Raw genomic sequence first — 25,835 nt, 5'->3', positions numbered from 1 at the left:
TTCGAAGGCAGCATAGTACTACTTCTGCTGCAATGAAGGTCATTAATTACATTAGTGAGGCAATGGACAGCAAAAACACTTGTGTAGCTCTTTTTATAGATTTAGCCAAAGCATTTGATACAGTGGACCATTGCATTTTGCTGGAAAAGCTACGAAATATTGTTTTTTCTGACCATACTGTTGATTGGTTTACTAACTACTTGGCAGATAGAACTCAGTGTGTATATTTTGAAAATTCCAAATCAGAAACTCTGAGTGTATCTTGTGGACTACCACAGGAGTCAGTATTGGGTCCAATTTTATTTACTATTTATATTAATAACTTGGGTGACGGCATTTCTCAGGCTCATTTCCATTTTTATGCTGACAATAACGTTATTTATTGTGAGGCTGCGACTTTACACCAAGCTTTTTCTTATTCACAATCTGCTTTTAACCTTGTCCAGTTGCAACTGCATCAGCTTAAACTAGTTTTGAATGTTGAGAAAACTAAGATTATGCTTTACTCAAAATCTATGAAGTCTTTGGACAGTTTACAAAGTATTTTTACTATACATGGTGAGCAGATTGAACAAGTCAAATTGTATAAATATCGTCATGGTTACGTATGTAACCCTCGTTCCCCGAGCAACTCGCATTCAAGTCTTCGCTGAGGAGCCGAGCCAGTGACCCAGCCGTTCAGTGGAACAGTGATGTGGCAAGGGGACGTAACGTCTCCGTTCCCTCCTTCAGGGAACGAGGGTTACATACGTAACCAAGACATTCCCTTTCAGTCGTTCACGTTCGGCGTTACGAATGGGGTCCCTTACAATACGCCATATAGCTTCCAGCGACCCGTGTGAGTGATAGCACCCTGTCGTGAGGCCAGTACGAGTGAGGGCCTATAGCTTACACAGAATACACTGGGTAGCATATTCCAGCTGGACGTATGCTAGCAGGCTGCCTGCCCGTTGGAGGACTTACAGAAGGCAGGTATCTACCAAGGTGTTGATACATAAAATCTCTGAGGTACCCAGCCCGCAGGGTGGAAGTTTCAACGACAGAGCTTGCAAGGGGCTTGCCAAGGGAAAGACACATGCTGCGGAGAGACTTACTGTGGACGTAAACGTGTGGGATTACCCAGAAAAGGGGAATCACAACACATGGAGGCACCTAGTCCCGCACAGGGCTGACCAAAGGGCATGTACGCAAGTGTTGGACATCAACAGTGCTGGAGGAACCCAGGGTTCTGACTGAGGAACTCACCTGAGGGGAATAGCGCACGCATCCAGTCCGCGGAGTGGAATGGTGCAGCAAGCGGATTGACACCGAGCAGGTCCTTACTGGCCCGAAAGGGGCGAGTGCCCGGGAGGACACGGGCTCTACACGGAGATTATAAAATCTCGCGAATGTGTTAGGTGTTGCCCAGCCCGCAGCTCTACAGATGTCTGCTAGCGAGTCGCCATGCGCCAATGCCCAGGAGGAAGCTACACTCCTAGTTGAGTGAGCTCTCACCCCTAGGGGGCATGGCAGGTCTTGAGCCTGATAAGCCAGGAAAATAGCATCCACTATCCAGTGGGATAACCTCTGCTTGGAGACAGCCTTTCCCTTCTACTGGCCTCCGTAACAGACAAAGAGCTGGTCTGAGGTCCTAAGGCACCGAGTTCTGTCCACGTAGGTGAGGAGTGCACATACTGGAGAGAGCAGCGCCAGGGCTGGGTCTGCCTCCTCCAGGGGCAGCGCTTGCAAGTTCACGACCTGATCCCTAAAAGGAGTGGTGGGAACTTTGGGCACGTACCCAGGCCGGGGTCTCAAGATAACGTGAGAGTTAGCTGGCCCGAATTCCAGGCACGCTTTGTCAAATGAAAATGCCTGCAGGTCCCCGACCCTCTTCACCGAAGCCAAAGCTGTCAAGAGCGCAGTTTTCAAAGATAAAAACTTTAGCTCTACTGAGAGCAAGGGTTTGAAGGGAGCTCTCTGCAGTGCCGATAGAACCACTGTGAGGTCCCAAGGGGGGACTTGCTGAGGGCGAGGGGGATTGAGCCTCCTTGCTCCTCTCAGGAGCCCGATGATCAGATCGTGCCTCCCAAGAGACTAACCTTCAACAGGGTCATGGTGAGCCGAAATGGCGGCCACATAGACCTTGAGGGTGGAAGGAGACAGCCTTCGTTCCAACCCCTCCTGAAGAAAGCTACCTGAGGTGGCAAGGTACCTAAACCTTTTGTGACCCGTCCAGAACCCACACATGTAGGTTCCATAGATCGGGACGTGGGTGCCAGAGGGTGCCCCGTCTCTGAGAAAGAAGGTCCTTCCTCAGAGGAATTGGCCAGGGAGGGGCTGTCGCAAGGAGTACAAGTTCGGGGAACCAGGTCCGGCCTGGCCAAAAAGGCGCAACCATGAGGACCTGCTCCTCGTCCTCCCTGATCTTGCACAACGTCTGTACAAGAAGGCTCACTGGGGGAAGCGCATACTTGCGCAGGCCCAGCGGCCAGCTGTGTGCCAGAGCATCCGTGCCGAGGGTGCCCTCTGTCAAGGAGTAAAACAACTGGCAGTGGGAATTTTCTGGAGAGGCAAACAGGTCTACCTGAGCGTCTCCGAAGTGTTCCCAAATCAGCTGAACCGACTGGGGGTGGAGTCTCCATTCCCCGGGGCGAGACTGCTGCCGTGAGAGCTCGTCGGCTGCACGATTGAGCCTGCCCAGAATGTAAATGGCACGAAGCGACTTCAGATGCTTGTGACTCCACAAGAGGAGATGGCGAGCGAGTTGCGACATGCGGCGGGAGCGTAGACCACCCTGACGGTTGATGTACACTACGGTCGCAGTGTTGTCCGTACGGACCAGAACGTGCTTGTCCTTCAGCAGGGCCCTGAAGCGGTGCAGAGCAAAACGTACTGCTAGTAACTCGAGGCAATTGACATGCCAATGAAGTCGGGTTCCTGTCCAGGAGCCCGACACAGCATGCCCGTTGCACATGGCACCCCAGCCCGTGGCAGAGGCATCTGTTGACACAATAACATCTCTGGACACCAGTTCTAGGGGCACGCCCGTCCGTAGAAACAAGGGGTCCAACCACGGGGTGAAGTTTCGGCAGCAGGCCGGAGTGGTGGTCACTCGGAGCATGCCCTGTTGCCATGCCTATCTCGGGACTCGGTCGTGAAGCCAGTGCTGAAGCGGTCTCATATGGAGTAACCCGAGCGGTATGACTGTCGCCTCGGACGGCATATGCCACAGGAGCCTCTGAAACAGTTTCAGAGGAACCGCTCTCTTGCCCTCGAATTGTCTCAGGCAATTCAGCAGTGACTGCACACGCTCGTTTGTAAGCCATGTGAACATGGCGACCGAGTCTATTTCCATACTGAGAAAAGAGATCCTCTGCACAGGGGAGAGCTTGCTCTTTTCCCATTTGACCTGAAGACCCAGATGGGCGAGGTGTCTGAGCACCAGATCCCTGTGCTCGCACAACCGCTCTCGAGAGTGAGCTAGGATCAGCCAGTCGTCAAGGTAGTTGAGGATACGGACACCTTTTTCCCTGAGAGGAGCCAGGGCTCCCTCCACGACCTTTGTAAAGACGCGGGGAGACAGGGCCAACCTGAATGAACCTTGTACTGATATGCCTGCCCCTCGAGAGCAAACTGAAGAAACAGTCTTTGTTGAGGAAGAATGGAGACATGAAAGTACGCGTCCTTCAGGTCGATCGCTGCAAACCAATCCATTGGACGAATGCATCCGAAAATGCGCTTGGGCGTTAGCATCTTGAATGGGAGTCTGTGCAGAGCTCGGTTCAAAGCACGCAAGTCCAGGATTGGCTGTAACCCACCTGTCTTCTTGGGTACTATAAAGTAACGGATGTAAAAGCTGGACTTCATGTCGGCTGGAGGGACCGGCTCTATTGCGCCCTTTGCCAGCAGGGTCGCGATCTCCGCGCGCATGACAGGGGCATCTTTGCCCACGATCGTCGCGCGGACACCCCGAAACCTGGGGGGACGCCGGGTGAACTGAATCGTGTAGCCGAGACTGAGTGTCCGGATAAGCCATGAGAAGGCGAAGCGTTCTCAAGCTGGCTTTGCATGGAAACTGGCAAGGGGAGAGGAGAATGAGAGCGGCGAGGAAGCACGTCGCCAACTATCGTTCGTGGCCTCTTGGGACCCGGAGGTAGAGGAAACAGCTCTTTTAGTGAAGGTTTGGGTACCACCGGCCGGAGGGCCAGTGGTGGAAACAAAAAGAAAATGCAATGCATGAACGTCTTGGAAATAGATGCCATCAATTGTTGTCACTGTTTTTAAAATAATCAAATTGTTTTAAACCTATGGTTAGTATAAATTGTACTTTTAAGTAGTCTGATGTTGATGTTGTTTGTTTATGTATCTGAGGATATTGTTTAAATGTCTCTTGTTGTTGTGTATATGTTTGGTGATCATATTTGTAATTAAAATGCTGCCATTTTGGCCAGGTCTCTCTTGAAAAAGAGGTTTTAAATCTCAATGAGATCATCTGGTTAAATAAAGGTTAAATAAAAAAAAATACCACATTGAGAGCTCACTTGTACCATCTTGCCCTTAAAGGGATAGTTCACCCACAAATCACATTTATGCCATTAATAACTCACCCTAATGTTGTTCCAAACCCGTAAGACCTTCCGTTTATCTTCGGAACACAGTTTAAGATATTTTAGATTTAGTCCGAAAGCTCTCAGTCCCTCCATTGAAACTGTGTGCGCAGTATACTGTCCATGTCCAGAAAGGTAAGAAAAACATCATCAAAGTAGTCCATGTGACATCATAGGATCAGTTAGAACTTGACCCTTTATAAACTTTCATTAGGAAGCAGCACTGGTCTGATCATTCAGATATCTAATTATAGTTTTAGGGGTAGGGCTGTGAATCTTTGGCAAGGCAGCGATTCGATTCGATTACGATTCATAGGTTTTCGATTCGATTCAAGAACGATTTTTGCAAATTTAGAACGATTCAATTCGATTCGATTCACAATTAAATTCGATTCAATTCGATTATAACGATTCGATTCTGCATTCTTTAAGTGCATTCACGGGATTATTTAAATGCTTCTACTAAATTCTTTAAATGCTTAGTCAGGGGGCAAATTACAGTAGCATTTATGGTTCGAGAACCATAGGTTAGAAAAAAAAAACCTTTTGTCCATTGTTAAATGCTAGTTTAATGATGCGACATGGCATACGTAAAAATGTATGTAAGCCAAGTTTTTAAAAAAGAGCTTAAAGAGTATTATGTATAAACTAACATTTTTGTCATACCAGGGGCGTAGCCATAATTTCAGAAGTGACAGAAGTGTCAAATACAATCATTTTATGTATGTAGCCTATATAATAATAATAATTATTATTATTATTATTATTGTTTTTTTTTTTTTTACAAGGAATTATCCTCTTTTTTAATTACTTTTAATTAGCTGTAATAAATCAAATACACTGCTGGACAATAATCAATCATTTGTAATCGATATTTTTTTCCTAATGGCAATTTTATGATTGTTTTATATACTAGGCTACATTTAATTAGCAATTATTTACATTTTCTGAACAGAATAAGGTAGACAATATACTTTATAGTTCCTGTACTGTAATAAATGTCAATTAGCACTTCATCATTCATAAATTTTTTGTGTTTTTTTTTTAGTTTCATCAGTTCATTCTGCTTTTATTCAGTTTAGCTGCAGATATAGCCTGGCACATCTATGAGAGCGAGATCGCTTCTCTTTCAGTGTGAAAACGTCTTCATCTCTATTTAACTTTTCCTCTCCATCAGCGAATTATTCTGAGAGAAAACGTTTGCTAATGAAACAAACGCTACTTTCATGCATCTGATTATCAGATAAATCTCACGCTCTTATTTCAAGGTCGTTGTTAATGCTGTGGTTAATTTTAAAAGTTTCCTTCGTATATTCGGTTCATCCGCATTGTTAAAACACATTTATCATTCAATGGATCTGTGCGTATGATTTAGACACTTACATTTCTGCTCCGTCCTTGCAATAAATACAGCTGTCGACGGCTCCGGTAACTCCGTCGGTAAGATGCAGAGAGCCATTGACAAACTACAGAAAAGTTAGCATTACTGGCCACGAGTCCTATAGATCACACGTCAGCTGCGTCAGAGATGAACGGAGCGCGAGTGCAATCCTGTGACAGTCTCAGTCGGTAAACAGTGGAGCGCGTGAAGGACAGATAAGAGAAACGATTCACGAACACTCTTCAAGGTCTCCATTAATTCGTGCATGTAGTAATTTAATGTGTATACATTTTGAAAGCATTGAATCGCTATATCGCGATTCATTCGATTCTTAGCATTTTGAATCGATTACTGTCCAAGATCGGTGATTCACGATTCAAAAATCATGTTTCAAGATCGATGCATATGAATCGTCAGGGTTTGTAATCGATGCATCGAGAAAACGAGTGAATCGTTACACCCCTATTTAGGGGGCTTAGATGACAAATAGGGGGGCTGAAGCCCACCTGAAAGGGTTTAGAACTAACAATTTGTTTACACTTTTTTTTAAAAATACCTTTTAATAAAATATATATAAAATAAAAAAGAATAAGAAATAAAATACTGCTGCAAAGTTCTCCACTAAATAAAATACTCTCAGTCTCAAACCAATATCATATAATAAAATATAATGAAAAATATAAATAAATAACTATGATTACAGTGCAGCATTACCAATCCCAGCTTGTAGGCCTGCTCATATTTAAAAAATATATAACTTTTCCAAAGTGTAAAATGCTGCATCAACAGTTTCAGTTTTTAGACCTGCTCAAATTTCGTTATTGCGTTGGACCGATTGGAATTAAGAGCAAAGGTCTGTTTAAATGCCGACGGGAGCTGCGTTTGAATTACAATCGTTTTTTTCCTAGTTGTAGTGATGCCTTTTGAAAACATTAGGCCAGTGACACACTGGCATATTGCACCTGTCAAACATAGTTTATTTTGCCGTCAATACTGTTGACATAGAGGGAGGCCGCCAACAGACCAGGATCTTGTCTTCACGACAACAATTTGTATACTTAATGTTGAGCATAAATATAAAGCCTACTGATAAAGGCTAACGTCAACAGTATTGACGGCAAAATAGACAGGAGAGACAGAAGCAGTCGAGAGAGACGGACTGCTGACGTGAACCGGAAACGGAACCGGAACGAGTAAACCGGAAGTGTTGTGCGATCGTGTCTGTGTTGATGTCAGAGTAAAAGTCACCATTGGTGTTTGTAAAGTTTACGTTTTATTTTGAGTTAATAAATTCGTCAGCAGTCCAGCCGACCCCTTTGTCCTCTTCCTTTCCTCCCACGAACTTACTGCAATGTCAACCTAGACTTTCAAACATCACAGTGTCATGAATTAATATGTATTTGTGTACAAAATGACATAGAAACATATTTTCCTATTCTATTTTGCCTGGAAACGCTTCCAACACGCTTGCGTGTCACATGAAAAATAGGCTACGTTTCTATTTCTAGCATGCACGCATCTCACGCAGGCAGTCTGCAAGCTCTAACCTGTTAACATGGGAGCCGAATTAAAAACGGACACGCCACGCAGCTGAGACGCTTGCGCCACACATCCAGTGTGTCACCGGCCTTAGAATCAGCTGCAGGGCGGGATTTGTGCTGAACGCGAAGACTTCCGCCACTTAATATGTTCGGTTGGAAACACGAAAATGTACCTATGTTCCACATACAAAATATTGCATTCGGTCATTCGATACACACGTGCACTGTACCAAAAGCCCTGTAACGAAACGGTCTGGTACGAATACACGTACCGTTACACCCCCAACAGTTATACACATTTATTGCATTTATTTTCAATAAAACTGAAAAAGGCTTACAAGATTCCTTATCCTGTGACTCCCTCTAGTGGGCAAAATTAATATCAGAGCCTTCATCTTCCAGTTGAAATGGCTGATGGTTTAGAATTAGATTTTGGCAGTGGCTATTTGAATATAATGAATTCTATTTACACTAAGTGAATATAGCATATATTTTTTTGGCAATAGATTCTATTTAAACAATTTAATCATAGGAGTATTTACCTGCAGTAAAAGTAGTTTAATGCTGTTTGTTCTACTTATGTACAAATAGCAGCCGATATCTGCAACTTGTTATTGTTGTAGGCTACAATAATAATGCATTGAGTAAAAATTATATATTTTTTTTAAATGATTAAATGTATGCCGCCCCTACAACTAGTCTTAACCTTAACCAATACCCACACATTATTTTCCACTTTTCAATAATTTCCTTCATTTTTATTGAAAATATATGGCTCTCCAATGTGATACGGGATGTGAAAAGGGAGAAGAATGAGTTAGGCAGAAATTGGAATCGAACTCAGGTCTGTCGCGTAAAAATACAGCTGCTTTGAGCTTTACCACATGTGCCATTTAAGCTAACAATTGTAAGAAGTTTTTTTGCAGTGTTGTGTAACACTACCACACGATGGTAGGTGGAGTTAGCGTAAGTAGCCTCTGACAAAATTAAAACAAAATAATGTTTAAAAATATCCTATGGGGCATTTTATTTTCATGATAGGGCAATCAAATGTGCTGTTCTATTTTAAATTACTTATATCAGCAATTAAATTGTTGATATCAACATTTTAATTCCTGGTATCAACAATTTAATTGCTGACATCAATAATTAAATTCCTGACATCAACAATTAAATTGCTGGTATCAACAATTTAATTGTTGAAATCAACAATACATATGTTTAAATGTTAAAAGGGAAACAAAACTATTACAGATATCAACAATGCATTCCTTACTGGTTACAATTCTAAATGCACACATCAGCTTTGTATTTCTTACTAGCAGAAATATTATTTTTTATATCAATAATTAAATTTTTACTAGAAAAAAAAAGTGAATTATTGATAAAGAATTAATTGTCACTAGTTGAAATGTTAATTTTTTATATCAACTATTTAATTGTCACTAGTGACAATGTTCATTTCAAGAATTAAATAGTTGGTATTAAGAATAGACATCTGTACTAGTAACCATGTGATTACTGATACCAAAAATAAAGGATTTTACTAGTAAGACTTGTATTTCTGATATGTGAAATTGGAATTTCAACTAGTAAGAAATTAATTCTTGATATCAACAATTGATTTTAAATGGCAGCCTATGGTGACATTTTAATAGTGAAACTTCAATTACAGATATCAAGTATTATAGTTTTTGCTAGTTGAAATGTAATTCCTGATATCAGGACTTAGCATTTTAACTAGTGAAAACTGAATTGTTGATATCAAGTATTGACACTGGTACTAGTGGAAATGTAATTGCTGATGTCAAAAGTAGCAATTGTTACTAGTAGGAATCTAATTCCTGATATCAAGAATTAACATTTTGACTAGTAAAAATTAATATCCTGAGAATTAATAAAAGTCAAAACGGCTTGCCATAGCCCAAATGAGAATTTAATTAGATTTTTCTATAGACCAAATTGTCTATTTTACTATAATGAATGATCTATAATGAAACATGTTAGTAGGATTTGCAGGTGAAAACGTGACAGAAACCAAATTAATTCATTCTTTACAACAGGCTTGTATTGGGCTATAAATAAAATGCATTCCTACAGAAATAATTTCTTAGGGCTCCTCAGAAATGATTTCTGTAGGTTCTGTGGGGAGACGACAGGTGATGAATGAAGGTGAATAATTTATAAGTGTAGCTCAGCCTTTGTGAGATTTGACTTATAAATTAGACTTCTACATCTCAGAGCTCACCTTTTGCTTTTTCTCTTTCAATACAACAGAGAAGAGTCAAAAGTCCAAGTCGGCTCTTCTGCCTAATCCTGATATAGCCATCAAAATTCAGACCAGGTTTAAATCACTTTCTATAGGTAAAGAACTTTAAATAAGTGTTTTTGCATATGAAGTACCCAATCTGCATGTGGGAGATACTGGAGTTTGTGTGTCACGAGCACCACCGTCCTCTTCTCCTCCCTCAGGAGTTTAAGAATGCCCTCCTGCATCAGGTGATCACTCAGGTGAATGTCCAGTGCTGAGAATGGATCATCCTACAATAAAATAAAAAATTAATTGACGTCTCACTTCACTGGTTTGCATGTATAGCTATATCTGGACCTACCAGGAACACCACATTGGTGGTTTGATAAAGAGCTCGAGCGACACCGATTCGCTGCCTCTGGCCTCCGGAAAGAATAATGCCCTTGAAAGAGCAACGAATAGGAAAAGGAAAGTTACCAGCAAGTATATATTGATAAAACACCCTATTAGGAAGTGGGCAGGGGGTAGAAGCTGTTAGGGTAACCGTACCAAACACACTTGGCATGTATATTGATCATGTTGACTGAACTCTTTAAATGAGCTGGAAGACTGCTTTTAGGAACAACCTGAAAGCCATTTACGACATCAGGCTGCCTTAAATGTGACCTGAACTAAAAAGCTGAGAGTAAAAAAAAGAGATAGTACCTTTTTAATGGCTGCCTGGATACTAAAACATGAGGAATATGTTATGTATGTTTATCAGTGGAATTCAGTATGACCCATCATGAAACTCTACCATTTGCAGTACTAAAGCCATTCCAGATGGCTGGTAATGAAATGCATCACCAAAGTCACATGGGCGGCACACTGACCCGCTCTCCGATCTCCGTCTGGTCCCCCTGGGGCAGGATGTCAATGTCCGGCTGGAGAGAACATGCTTCAATTACCGCTCTGTACCTGGAAACAACAAAAGATATGAGACTGAAGCACAGCTGGCTAGACACTCAACACTATGTGGTAATCTAGGTTTAGTACTTTTTGAAATATTGATGTTGAAATAAAATTAGTGGTTAATAATGAATAACTCTGCATGGGCTCTATCATTGATATAATAGCGTTTTAAAGTATTACAACTTTAAATAAGTAAAAAAAAATTACAGACAAACACTAACAAAGCCACTGAAAGTAATCCATTTGAAAATGATGACATATTCCAAAGATTCTAAATTCCCTCCAAATATAATTAGTCAAAACTATCAGCGCTTTAACAAATGTGTCCGTCCACAATAATGCGAAAATATACACGATACAATCAAAGCCAATCAGAACACAAAATGTATGATCAGCAATGCTAAATGTGACCGTGGTGGGCGGGTCTATGCATTAGTGCCAACCTTTTTTTTTTCAGTGGTATTGGTTCTGGAAGTAATTTTTTTTTTTTTTTAATTTATTTATTTTTGTCTGATAGAGATTTTTAAAAATGAATCTTTGTTAAAGTGTTATGAGCCATTAACCAAGCCAAGAAGGTATGAAATGGATCATAAGATAAAAAAAATCTTTGATTTGCAGCAAAAAATATTTGAAAATCAGACAAAAATACAAAGGTAAAAGACTGTGTTCATCATAGCTTTGACGAGGGAAAGAACTACAAATCCCATGAACCATTGTGAATGAGATGAATCAAATTAATAATGGCAGAGAAATTTTTAATATATAAGTATACATATATATATACACGTACCTACACAAGTGGATGGAACTAAAAATCACTTTTAGCGCATTTTGCTTGTTGCAACTCTGATTGGTGGTATTTTCTTTACGCAAAATTATTTCCAAACACAATTATTGTAAGGTTAGGTTGAAATAATGCAGCTGACAGCTTCAATAGAAGCAAATAACAACCTCACAGCTGAGATTCTGAGAAACAGTCATGAAAAAATAAATTAGCACAAGAAACTTTGACCAAAGGTGCAGTAACACTTGCCATTGGTTAGCGAAATCAAATAATTTCCATAGGAATCTGTGTGATTTGGATTTTCACATTTCCCCACGCCGATTTTGCACAGTTTTTAAACAAAATTGTACCATTGATGAATGCTTTGAAAGTGACTTCTGTGTAATCTGTGCTTCATTTATTTTTACACTACTGACAGTAGACCATGGACTTTCTCGCCAAATAATTTTTCTATGGTGAGAGCATCTTAAAATTACAAGTGTGCTGTAAGCAAATAAATAGATCAATGTACATTGAGTACAGAAACTGCTGAAACGTATCAGCCACTGAGGCGGTGGTAAAACACAAGATTATGAGAAGCGGCGAACTTTCTGAAGGCCACATCTGTCACGGACGTTTAAAGAGGTGATAATGATTGAATGTCAGATGGGAACAAAGGACGCTTATATATTGACAAATGGACACTAAAAAGATGAATAGACACTTGAATTTTGTATATCACTAGGGCAACTAGATGCTAGACACAGGTTAATGCATACAGAAGGCCCATTAGACAAACATTGGATCTAGATGGCATATGGTGGCTTTTTTAAAAAGATAAATGTGTGGGCAACAAATCCAAGGAGTGAGCATGGAGTAAATGATGGTCAGTTACCTTTGCTTTATTAAAGGCATCTCAAAAGTGATGTTCTCCGCAACAGTGGTGTTTAGCAGCCAGGGCTTCTGGGAAGCGTATGCCACAGCACCTCTTTTCCTGTCAGAGGGGTTGCCATAACATCAGTGACCTCCTTCACAACACCAATGTTGCTCTTAAATATAAAAGAAAGGCTTGTTCAAGGTTTTTTTTTTCTGATCTGACCTACTCTAAAAATCATAATTCACTGGAACAGTGTACAAAAAAAGGGTTATTATGCTGAACCTGAATGTTGTCGCTGAACCACTGATCTTTAGAATTCAAGTCAAAATCAACTTGTGCCATATTTTTATTTGAGAGGTACAATAGAGGGGGATATATATATATATATATATATATATATATATATATATATATATATATATATATATATATATATAAAATAGCATGTTAGGTTGTTCTTACAGAAAGCTGAATCATCACTTTTATGCAGCTTTTATGAATTTTTTCATGTCGTTTGTTGTTATGAACTATTGTTACAGATTCATAAATAAGTCAAACTTGATCTTATAGTTAATATAGAGCAATACTAGTCAGAGTATCAGTAGTCAGAGACTATATTATTAATATTTTCTCCTTTTATACAGGTCTATTTTAATAATTATTTTAATTTTGCTTTAATTTAATTTCAATTGTAATTTTAGTTAATGATAAATACTTTGATAAAAAAAATATATAATATTTGGCATGTCAGATTAAAGATTTATTTTGTGATTCCTAAAAAAAAAAAATATACAGCTTGAGGGCTACACATGAATGACAAAATTATAATTTTTAGTGTACTGTTTCTTTAAAATTTATTGTGGGCTCTTGTCTTATGGTAAGAATTAACCTTTCTGATTAGTATTCAGAATCTGCTCTAAAAACAACTAAATTTGAACTAGTGAATCAAGTCTTATGTGGCATGTGTGTGTCTGTGTGATACACACCTGATATCCCCGTCTGCAGCTGCATCTGTGGGGCTGAAAGCACAAATACATAAATATCACTTTAAAAGGTTCCCCTAAAGAATCATGAAAAGACATGTATACACACACACAAGCATGACCTCTGCAGTACATCTCTCTCAGCTCCACATTAAACCTAAAGCGCTGCTGCTGATGCCATGTAGCAGGAGTCTGGAGAAGTGCTGTGTAATCATGAATGGCTGAATCGCAATGCAGTGAAGCCGAACCAGTGATGCTTTATATAGGGATGAGTACAGTTAGAACGAGCCTTAAGGAATTTGTCTTTTGAGTCAGTCAACACCATGAATCAAAGTTAAATTTTGTTTCAATTTGAATCAACATTGATATTGTTTCAAATTTTTACATGGTCTTATAAAATGTCTAACTTCTAAGTAGAGATGTAATGATTCACTCAACTCACAATTAGATTTGATTCACAATTTTTATTTATTTATTTTTACAAAATGAGATTTATTAAAGGGATACTCCACCGAAAGATGAAACTTTTGTCATTACTCACATACCCCCAATCAGTAAAAGCTTTGTTCATCTTCGGAACAAAATTTAAGATATTTTGTAGGGATGCACCGAAATGAAAATTCTTGGCCAAAACCGAAAAAGAGAAAACCAAGACCGAAAACCAAAAACCGAAACACCAAAATAAATTATGCCAATTATTAGTACAATTGCATTTATTGCTATGACTGTGTACTAACTTTACTAAAATCAAGACATTGCAATTGCATAAATTATTAAATATTAAAGTTTCAAAGAATAAATATATTACAAATTATGCAAATATTTATTGCACATTGCAACAATGCACAGTATGAAATAAAATTCAAACTAAAAATTTATCCCACTCGTTTATATTAAATAATAATGTACAGGCCTATTGGCCTGCAGAAAGGTTTAAAATTAAATGTTCTCTCATAAAAACAAAGTGCATTTAGGTCAAGTGCATTTGAAATTTTTCTCTGTAGGACTACTACAAGAGAGTGCATTACTTCTCCATAAGCAAGAGGGTTATCACTTCTGGGGATGGGGACTTCAGACAGATCTAGCTGTTGAGCTTGTCATCTGCCTGACATTTGAGAAATATTGTAGTATTGAGTGTATTTAAATAGGGCCAGGGCATAAATAATCATTTTTTATCAAATTAAAGCAGAAATCTAGCAGAAATATGGCTACAATCGGATATTATAGCCAGAAACTAAGCTTTTTTTGCACAGACCTATCTAAATATATATATATCTTTTGCGCTTTTGCACAGGCCTATATATATATATATATATATATATATATATATATATATATATATATATATATATATATATATATATATCCCATATATATATCCCATATATATATCCCATATATATATCCCTTATGCGTTGTTGGGGACGTTTTCATCCACTAGGGGGTAAAGTTGAGTCTTATTTTGGTCACAACTTTCTCTGTGTTTAAGCTAATGGAATGATTTTTGGTGACAAATCTTATTTTGACCCATATTTTGGGAAAATGCTTTGAACTTTTTCAAAAACTCAACGGTACACTCTGGGCAAATTCACTACCCTTTCGTTATGTTCGTGGATGAAAACATCCACTAAATTAAATTAAATTTTTGCATAAATCTATTAATCAACCTCAGTCCTGATCAAAACTACCAAATGTTTAAAAAAAATCCAAGATTTTAACCCTTTAATTACCAAGTTCATAAATGATGTCACTGATTCGGGAAAAAAAACACAAAATTACATATTTTCAATATAAAAAGTGATTGTGGACTGGATATTTTTTTACCTTTCATCACAGTCTTGGGCATGTCAAAGATTCGTAACAAGATTGGCTTTGATGCATTGTTAGTTTTTGTGCAGCATTAGATTTCATTTTTTTCTCTCTAATTAGTTGTTGGTGGCTGTTTTTGCCCCATTGACTTCCATTATAACGACATTTTTTGATTGCAAAGCCATGACACCATATAATCATGCACTCTTGATTGTTTGCGGTTTTTCCTTTTGGGAAGAGGTAAAAATTTTTTATTTTTACAGTTGATCACTAGGTGGGACCATTAACCCTTTAGATAGGCCTGTGCAAAAAAAGGCTTAGTTTCTGGCTTGTATATGAAGTTATATGGAGTATAACAGCAAATTATAGTGTTTGTGTGTGTGAGAGATTCTTGATTGTTGGTGGTTTTCCCTGTTGGGAAGAGGTAACATTTGTTATTTGTTATTTTTTACAGTTGATCACTAGGTGGGACCATTAACCCTTTAGATAGGCCTGGATTACGGATTATTCTGGCAATGTCTTTCATACTTTTCTGGACCTTGACCATGTAATTTACTTGGCAGTCTATGGGACAGTCTCAAGCCTCCCGGTTTTCATCCTAAATATCTTATATTGTGTTCCGAAGAAGAACAAAGTTTTACTGGTTTGGAACAACATGGGGGGACCTGATTAATGACAAAATTTTTTGGGGTGGAGTATCCTTTTTTAAGACAAATTGTAAATTAAATATGTCCTTTTATTATTGATTGGACAAAATGCTGCACGTTTCTTTGTGAAAATGAAATATAACACTATAATAATATAGCACTTGCATATTACTGCTCTTTTGTTGGTTTTGATTGCTTCTAATGCCCTCATTTGTAAATCGCTTTGAATAAAAGCATCTGCTAAATTCCAAAATTCAAATAAATGTAAATAACAAAACTAAATTTTAATTTTAAAATAAGCCGAAACAAATATAAACAAAACTTTAATAAACAAAAATATTAAAGAAGATAAAATAAATATATTTATATAAACAAAATAAGGCTTTGTGTGCTTTTAGCATTTAACATTAGAGGCAACCACTGCATTTTAATTATGATCCAAACAAAGATGCTACATACATGCAACATGAGCCGTTTTTAATCTAAATTAAAGTGTATAATTTCAAAATTTGAAGCAAAAACAAAATGGTTTGACTTAAGTTTTGCAAAACTATACATAAAAAATATCTGAATGAGACGCAGATCCACTCTCTGCCAGCAGGTGGTGCTTAAAGCATTTCCTTGGTTACCGCTGTAAACAAAGCAGCGCTGCACTTATGAACTTTAATATACATTATACAGAGACAAGATGAAAAGAAAAAAATTTAAATAGAAAAATAACAGAAATTGCAATAGTTTCGATGTCTTTTACGATGCAATGTTAAAATTTGTTAAAATTAAAAGACATTGATTTGTTAGTAGTGTTTATCTTTTTGTAAAAAAATTTAGCAATAAAGTAAAATGTAGCATTTTAATGTTTACTCACAGGTGAATCAACATCTTGAATCAAGGGTCAATCACTGTTGAATCAAATGTGTTTTACAACATCTAGTTCAAATGTCAGTGTTGATTTATTTATTGTTTTCTTTTTGCAACATTTAGCATGTAACTTTTTTTTTCAACTTCGATACAAAACTGACATTCATTTAATTCATGAAGGTCAATTTCATGCCAGCTAGTGAATGTTACTTGCTCACTTATGTCTGAGGTTATAGGACCAGACGTCCAATTTACATACATTCTAAATCATAAACATATTTTCCAAATGTCTATTTGATATCTGATATGAAATGTCTTATGGATGTACTGCAGATGAGCCAACACTTTAAAAAATACCTAATATAATGTCTTGCAGATATCAACTAGATCTTTCCATGATGTACGTGTGCTATTAGGGACAGTTTAAAATGCTTCCTATTGCATAATGCGTACGGTTTCTCATATATATTTAAACAGTTAACATATATTGAGTGTATGCTGTGCAGTACTGACTGTGCATCCTGCAAGTATTCTATTCTAAACAATACCATTTTCTATTTCACCTGTTAGAAGAATGGATTGTGATTGCTTGTCAAGGTTTATTGAAAAAATTGCCAGTTGCATAAAAATAATGCTCTAGTATTTAAATTACACTTTTTCTAGATAACAGGCAGCATTTTTGAAGTATCCAAATAGCTTTTTGAATGAAATAGTAGATGGCTTTTTGAAATGTCCAGTAATAACACACCTTGGCTTTGTAACGTTTGACATAGTGATTGCCGCCAACAGTAATAAGAGATGTCTATTCTTGGCTGCCATTCCAGCTCAAGTGCCAAAAGCAGGACAGACATCTGCACACACTCACACATTAACACATTGTGACAGCGCGTGCTGTTTTATTGATGACCGAGGGGACGGTAGTACATTTTAACACCAGCACCAACTGTCACCTAGACAGTAAAAATGTTTTTTAATAGTCCTCCAAAGAGCTAATACTTGTGCTGTTCCCTACAGAGTTTATGTATTTAACAGACAAACCAAATGAGTTCACCCATTACAGCAGATAAGAAAGCCATTAAAATAGCAGCTGTCTCTGTTAGAGCCATGGTTTAGCAGCTAGTGTAAATGCTAACGTTTTGTGCAAATACAAAGCATAGACAGTAAAAGAAATGGACACAGCGACCCCATTGGATTCAACGGAGACAAGTGAAGTCAATTAGAAGCACACACTTCCTGGGGGTCGAGTGTACTGCGCAGACTCAAACTGAGCTTGATGATGTAGATTTTTCAGAGAGTCGCAGGCAGGGCTGGACTGGGACAAAAAATCGCCCCGGGCATTTTTGCCCAGACCGGCCCACTATATGATCATAAACACCACCCATCTTTGCACGACCTTAATTATATGCATACCAACTCCTATTCATTAAAACCACTAATGCCATGTAATGAGTGAGTATAGGAACGAGTGAGAGTTAACAGATGAAATAAGTCAAAATGATATATTTATTAATACAGTTGAGCTATACTCCACAGCGGTGAATCCTAAAACAAGCTATAAGCGGTTCTGGCATAGCAATACCAGTGTTTGTTACAGGATTTTTGTTAAAACTATGGTGGTGTGTCCTCGGTCCTTCTAGGGTGGTTCGGGGGCATGCCCCCCCGTGAGAAAATTTTGTGCATTTTAATGTTAAATTCATTAATCTGGTGCACTTTGAGAGTTCAAAATTAAAAGCTCCAACCCATATTCAGTGTGCAAATTAAACAAAGAAAAATTCAAACCTCTTTTAGTTACAGTGTCTATTTACATTACACCTATACATAATAATAGTTATAATATTAATCCAATGACAGTAATAGCCATATTTTGTAAAACAAATGCACAAAAAAATAAAGGAAACTTTCTTAATTAGTTGTACCAATTTCTATACTTGAAAGAGATAAGCACATGATCTTTTATTTTGACGCAAACTGCGTCTACAAACGCCTCTTATTAAATTTCTAGTGAATTGCGGTAATCGTCAACTATGCAGATGTGGAAATAATCTACACTCATGACATGGCCTAAGTGTTTTGAAAGTAGTTATGCTTACCGCAGGCTCTACACTTTCTCATCTCTCTCCTGATCCTCCGTCCTCACTATCATCATCTGCCACAGGAGCTGATGAAGGTCAGAAAACATATATTTTGACACAGTTTACAGTGTCTGCTTTAAGGGCCTGGTTCTATTTTTTCACGCTATTTATCTGCACATTCCTTGCGTTTCTTCTCCATCTTTTTTTACAGATACACACTGACACTGCTGCCGCTCGCTCACTCGTTTAAAGTTGTGATTGGGCCAGCCCAGTGTCAATCAAGAAAAGAGCCAATGGGCTGCTGATCTACGTGTTTCATGGGCTGGTCTGTCAGAAAAAAAAACTAACACTGACTTTGACCAATGCATTACACCGGCACAAACCCAGCGCCGCCAATTAAGCAAAACAAAACGAATGGGCCGCCGATGTACAAATTTTATGGGCCGTTTAAAAAAAAAAAAAAAGTATGAGATATATCGGCCCAAAAAGCACGTCGGCCCACCGGGCAAATGCTCGGTATGCCCAATGGCCAGTCCAGCCATGGTCGCAGGTTATGATGCAATCGTTAGCCTATTATTACAAAAACTGCTTCTACGGGGCCACAACATAAGATACAAGGTAATGGGGCCTTTTATACATTTTCGTGTTTCTTTAGAAATAATGTATGGACAAATGGAGTCTTTAAACACCTCAGATGTAAAGTTATTCGCTGTCAAAATGATGCCAAAATGAATGGGAGTCAATGGAATGCTAACAGCAGGTGGGGGTTCGCTAGCCAATGGCGGCACCCAGGGGTGCTTCAATAAAATATTGAACACCGGGACACCACGGACCCTGGGTGCATCCACAGCGGAGGACGCGAGCCGGGTCCCGGGCGACGACTTCTCCCCCTCCTGCCTTCGACATCTCCATCCGGAACCACTTCGCTCCCCTCCGCGAGACAGGACGCGACGCTGTGATCATCGGAGACTCCATCGTCCGACACGTAAGTGCTACGTTAGCCGAAGGTAAAGTGCACACTCATTGTTTGCCTGGTGCTCGTGTTCTCGATGTTTCTGCGCAGATACCCGCGATCCTGAAGGCCGACGAGACCCCCAGAGCGGTCGTGCTTCACGCCGGGGTTAACGACACCACGCTGCGGCAGACGGAGATGCTGAAGAGGGACTTCAGCAGCCTGATCGAGACGGTTCGCAGCACGACGCCCGCGGCGACGATCGTCGTGTCAGGACCACTGCCCACGTATCGACGAGGACACGAAAGGTTCAGTAGACTTTTTGCTTTAAATGAATGGTTGTTGTCATGGTGTAAAGAACAGAAACTGCTATTTGTTAATAACTGGAATCTTTTCTGGGAGCGTCCTAGGCTGTTTCGCGCTGATGGATTACACCCCAGCAGAGTCGGAGCGGAGCTGCTCTCTGACAACATCTCCAGGACACTTCGCTCCATGTGACTAGTAAGACAATTCTCTAATAACTATTATGATGAGTTTTGTTCCACCCGCTTAAATGATAAAAGTACTTGCGCTGTAAAAACTATTAAGACTGTGTCTGTTCCCCAAATAGTGAGGTCAAAATATAATGTAGGATCTAGAAAAAATCTTATCGTAATTAAACCAGAAAAATGTAAAGTAAATGAACAAAAACAATTTTTAAAGTTTGGGCTCATAAATATTAGATCACTCACACCCAAAGCAGTTATTGTAAATGAAATGATCACAGAAAATAGTTTTGATGTACTCTGCTTGACTGAAACCTGGCTAAAACCAAATGATTATTTTGGTCTAAATGAGTCTACTCCACCGAACTACTGTTATAAGCATGAGCCCCGTCAGACTGGTCGTGGAGGAGGTGTTGCAACAATATATAGTGATATTCTCAATGTTACCCAGAAAACAGGATACAGGTTTAACTCTTTTGAAATACTTCTGCTAAATGTTACACTGTCAGACATGCAAAAGAAATCTAATGTATCTCTTGCTCTGGCTACTGTGTATAGACCACCAGGGCCGTATACAGAATTCCTAAAAGAATTTGCAGATTTCCTCTCAGACCTTCTAGTTACAGTTGATAAGGCGCTAATCATGGGAGATTTTAATATTCACGTTGATAATGCAAATGATACATTAGGACTTGCGTTTACTGACCTAATAAACTCCTTTGGAGTCAAGCAAAATGTCACCGGGCCCACTCATCGTTTTGATCATACACTAGATCTAATTATATCGCATGGAATCGATCTTACTGCTATAGATATTGTACCCCAAAGTGATGATATTACAGACCATTTCCTTGTATCGTGCATGCTGCGTATAACTGATATTAACTATATGTCTCAGCGTTACCGTCTGGGCAGAACTATTGTTCCAGCCACCAAAGACAGATTCACAAATAACCTGCCTGATCTATCTCAACTGCTATTTGTACCCAAAAATACACATGAATTAGACGAAATTACTGACAACATGGGCACTATTTTCTCTAATACATTAGAAACTGTTGCCCCCATCAAATTGAAAAAGGTTAGAGAAAAACGTACTGTGCCATGGTATAACAGTAATACTCACTCTCTCAAGAAAGTAACTCGTAGTCTTGAACGCAAATGGAGAAAAACTAACTTGGAAGTTTTTAAAATTGCATGGAAAAACAGTATGTCCAGCTATAGACAGGCTCTAAAAACTGCTAGGGCAGAGCATATCCACAAACTCATTGAAAATAACCAAAACAATCCAAGGTTTTTATTTAGCACAGTGGCTAAATTAACAAATTACCAGACGCCACCTGATTCAAATATTCCACCAACGTTTAGTAGTAATGACTTTATGAATTTCTTCACTGATAAAATAGATAACATTAGAAATACATAGCGAATGTAGATTCTACAGCGTCTAACACTTCAGTTTCATCCATCGCACCCAAAGATAAACTGCAGTGCTTTACAAATATTGGACAGGAAGAGCTAAATAAACTTATCACTGTATCTAAACCAACAACATGTTTATTAGATCCTTTACCCACTAATTTACTAAAAGAGCTGTTACCTGTAGCCGAAGAACCGCTTCTCAATATCATTAACTCGTCGTTATCTTTAGGTCACGTCCCAAAACCATTCAAGCTGGCGGTTATCAAGCCTCTTATTAAGAAACCAAAACTAGATCCTAGTGTACTGGCAAATTATAGGCCTATTTCAAATCTTCCATTTATGTCTAAAATTTTAGAAAAAGTTGTGTCTGCTCAATTGAGCACCTTCCTGCATAAAAATGATCTGTATGAAGAATTTCAGTCAGGTTTTAAGCCCCACCATAGCACAGAAACTGCACTTGTTAAAATTACAAATGACCTGCTTCTTGCGTCAGATCAAGGCTGCATCTCATTTCTAGTCTTACTTGATCTTAGTGCTGCGTTCGACACCATAGATCATGACATACTCATAGATCGATTACAAAACTATACAGGTATTCTAACGCATTCACATCCCAAGGCATCATATACTGACCCTCTTGACATTTCGTCAACATCCTACGCATATGGCACCCTCTAGCGTCAATATGAGACACAGATTATGGGTTAAGGTTAGGGTTAGGGTTAGACCACTAGGAGGCGCCTTCTGGCCCATTTTTATCTGCTTCTAATATTGACGCTAGAGGGTGCCATGTGCGTAGGAGGTTGACGAAATGTCAAAAGGGTCAGTACATGACGCCTTGGGATGAGAATGGTCTGGGTATTCAAGGGCAGGCTCTAAGATGGTTTAGATCCTACCTGTCCGATCGCTACCATTTTGTTTACTTAAATGGGGTGTCATCTCATTTATCATCAGTAAAATATGGAGTGCCACAAGGATCCGTCCTAGGTCCCCGTCTATTTTCAATATACATGTTGCCCCTTGGTAATATTATTAGAAAATACGGAATTAGCTTCCACTGTTATGATGATGATAGTCAGCTATATATCTCAACGAGACCAGATGAAACTTCCCAATTATCTAAGCTAAGAGAGTGTGTTAAAAATGTAAAAGATTGGATGACAAATAATTTTCTCCAATTAAATTCGGATAAGACAGAGATATTAATTATTGGACCAAAAAACACCACACAGAATCTTGTAGATTACAATCTGCAACTAGACGGATGTACTGTTACTTCCTCTACAGTCAGAAATCTGGGTGTTATATTAGACAGCAATTTGTCTTTTGAAAATCATATTTCCAATGTTACAAAAACTGCATTCTTCCATCTTAGAAACATTGCCAAGCTACGAAACATGTTATCTGTTTCTGATGCAGAAAAGCTAGTTCATGCATTTATGACCTCTAGACTGGACTATTGTAATACACTAGGTGGTTGTAAATATGATCATATTACCCCAATTTTACAGTCTCTGCACTGGCTACCTATTAAGTTCCGTATCAGTTACAAATTATCATTACTTACCTATAAGGCCCTAAATGGTTTAGCTCCTGCGTACCTAACTAGCCTTCTACCACGCTACAACCATCACGCACCCTAAGGTCACAAAACGCTGGACTTTTGGTAGTTCCTAGGATAGCAAAGTCCACTAAAGGAGGTAGAGCTTTTTCACATTTGGCTCCCAAACTCTGGAATAGCCTTCCTGATAATGTTCGGGGTTCAGACACACTCTCTCTGTTTAAATCTAGATTAAAAACGCATCTCTTTCGCCAAGCATTCGAATAATGTATCTCTTAAATTGTGAGTGTAGTTGCATCTGCATTTTTATTCTTTAGCTTGGGTTAAACTAATTTTACTTTGTTGGATCAGCAGCTATGCTAATGATGTCTCTATTTTGTTTCTATGTTTTGCCACGGGATTTACATCCGTGGTAACTAGGATTTACACAAGCTCCAGTCTGGACCCAGAACACCTGAGAAGAGATGATGCTGACCCTCAGAGGACCCCAGATGATCCTAACCTTGAATCAACAAACAGAACTAACAATTATTGCTACATGTGTGACTGCATCATATAATTACTATTAATTAATAATATTGATAGTTCATCATCTAGCTGACTACTTCTTGTATTATTATTATTATTTTTATTTTTCTAAAATCCTGTCAAACGTGCACAAACTACTAGCTACTACTAAATATTGTAGAAACATAATTTTCTGTAAAGTTGCTTTGTAACGATTTGTATTGTAAAAAGCGCTATACAAATAAACTTGAATTGAATTGAATTGAATTGAATTCAATAAAAAATGAAACCATGCCCCCCTGATACAAAGCAACACAAATCCAGCTGGTTCCATTTCCTGGTCTGGTTTTCTCATCATTTCCTGTCTTCCTTCCACTTGCCATATAATCAAGTGGCCAAAGCAAAAAATTCTGAAAACCCAGCTGCCACAATTTTTTAGCAACCTTGCCACAGTTTCTTCAAAGTAAGGTATTACAGAATGCAACATATATTTATTTTTAACAATTTGAGACAAGCTTTGTCGCGGCATGCCCAGTGTTGGGGACAGGTACTTTTGAAAGTAATGTATTACAATATTGCGTCACATTTGAAACAGTAACTCTTGGAATGTTTTACGTAACGTTACTTAACCAGATTTCTTTTTTCCAAGTAACTAGTAAAGTAACGTTACTTTTTAAATGACAAGAAACTGAGTTACTGTTTCAAAGAACTCTTCATTTACTCATTAAATTTTGGTTAAAATGTACATTTCCCAATGTTTGTTTTTGAAAAAAAATGTTTGCGATATCTTCTAAAAGTTCTGCATTCCACAGAGAAACATTGCGTTTGCTCACAAAATGGACTGAAATATATATTTTTCTCCAATCACCATGTCCTTTAAGAGCTCACTACATTTAAGCTCAATATGAAAAGCCTTCCAGTGCTTATTCTGGTGCATCCATGAAGAATACATTAAATAGTGCTTTTGGCCCAAATGAGGTCTCTTAGATGGTTGAATAATTTGCTGCCTACCATTCGAACATGTTTGCCAAACTATGACTTAAAATTTTGTCTACATGAGCAGCCTAAGCAAAAATGTCAACATTTTTTAATCAATTTCAAAAACTTGAGCAAAGCATGCAAAGCTGCAATATTATATGCAATATTATATTTATATGTGTTGTTGTAATTATAATGGCCTCATAAAAGAGCTGACAGTGCATGAGAGGAACTAAAGAGCCCTGAAGAACAAAGCTGAGGGATTATTGCCAACTAACACAGAGCAAAGCATCAGCACTGCACAGCATGACAGGACACGTCCACAAATCCTCAGCACGTACACAGTAATTAACAGACTCTCTGCAGGACATGCTAAATGTTTATGCTCGTGTTTTGCAGCTTTGCAAGACAAAAGAACCAACCTTTCATTTCCTTCATCATCCAGAGTGGGCAGGCTGCAAAAGAACACACAGAAAATGCAACTCAACAAGGAGAAATTAACATGACAAAGATATTTACGAGCATAGATTCAGATAAACTGTGCTGGGAAAAAATAATATGAATCAGAGCTAAAAATCAGTAATAAATACTTTTAATTATTTATTGTATTTTATTGCAATTTCTAAGAGATTCCACTCAAGGATAAGCATGATGCTTTAATATTGCAAGGATATTGAAAGAAAGATACAATGGCATTCAAATTAAATCCATAAAAGTGCCACTGTTTGAACTGAAATTAGCTCTGAGGCTAAACAAAACAAAATTGTCCTTGAAATGTCAACAGGAATATAAATAAGAGCTTTTCTGCTGCCTGAAGCATTAGCTGCAGTCGAAGCTCTTAAGCTCTGTCCTTTCAAACCTGGAAAAAGAAGAACCAGAATGATAGCTTTGTAGTTTTTAAATGATATCTTTGTAGTTATGCTAGTACTCAACATGTCAATTTAAGTAGGCCTTTTTTCGAGATGTTAAGTCTTACTGTAACAGCTTCAACCAGTTTTGACCTTCATTACCTCTTCTTAGTGATTGTTTTAATAGGAATGTACTGTCAATCCACATGAGGGAGAACGTAGAAAGCAAAAAACTGGTTCCAGGAAGGTGATTTTTGGATACCATACTGAGAGGTGTAATTAACCACTGTGTGCCATTATAAAATGGCTGACATTATTAAAACTGACCTAGGATTTGTAAAGAGATGCTAAGCTTGAACATAT

General features: G+C 38.5%; 1 protein-coding gene across 4 annotated transcripts in view; it reads right to left on the bottom strand.

Moving 5' to 3' along the window:
* LOC132124603 (ATP-binding cassette sub-family C member 8-like) overlaps positions 1-25,835 on the bottom strand; it is a 92,114-nt gene that overhangs the window by 24,385 nt on the left and 41,894 nt on the right. For 3 of the 4 annotated variants that reach the window (XM_059535690.1, XM_059535692.1, XM_059535693.1), the window contains 6 exons: positions 25,047-25,079; positions 13,337-13,369; positions 12,369-12,467; positions 10,632-10,716; positions 10,121-10,201; positions 9,912-10,049 (listed from right to left, as the gene is read on the bottom strand). In XM_059535690.1, coding sequence (XP_059391673.1) covers positions 9,912-10,049; positions 10,121-10,201; positions 10,632-10,716; positions 12,369-12,467; positions 13,337-13,369; positions 25,047-25,079 — 469 coding nt within the window. The remainder of the gene's footprint in view (positions 1-9,911; positions 10,050-10,120; positions 10,202-10,631; positions 10,717-12,368; positions 12,468-13,336; positions 13,370-25,046; positions 25,080-25,835) is intronic. The other variant, XM_059535691.1, reaches the window with a different exon arrangement.

This window comes from Carassius carassius, chromosome 43, assembly GCF_963082965.1.
Source record: "Carassius carassius chromosome 43, fCarCar2.1, whole genome shotgun sequence".
In the NCBI taxonomy this organism is placed as follows: Eukaryota; Metazoa; Chordata; class Actinopteri; order Cypriniformes; family Cyprinidae; genus Carassius; species Carassius carassius.
This window is presented reverse-complemented; position numbering and strand designations above follow the sequence as displayed.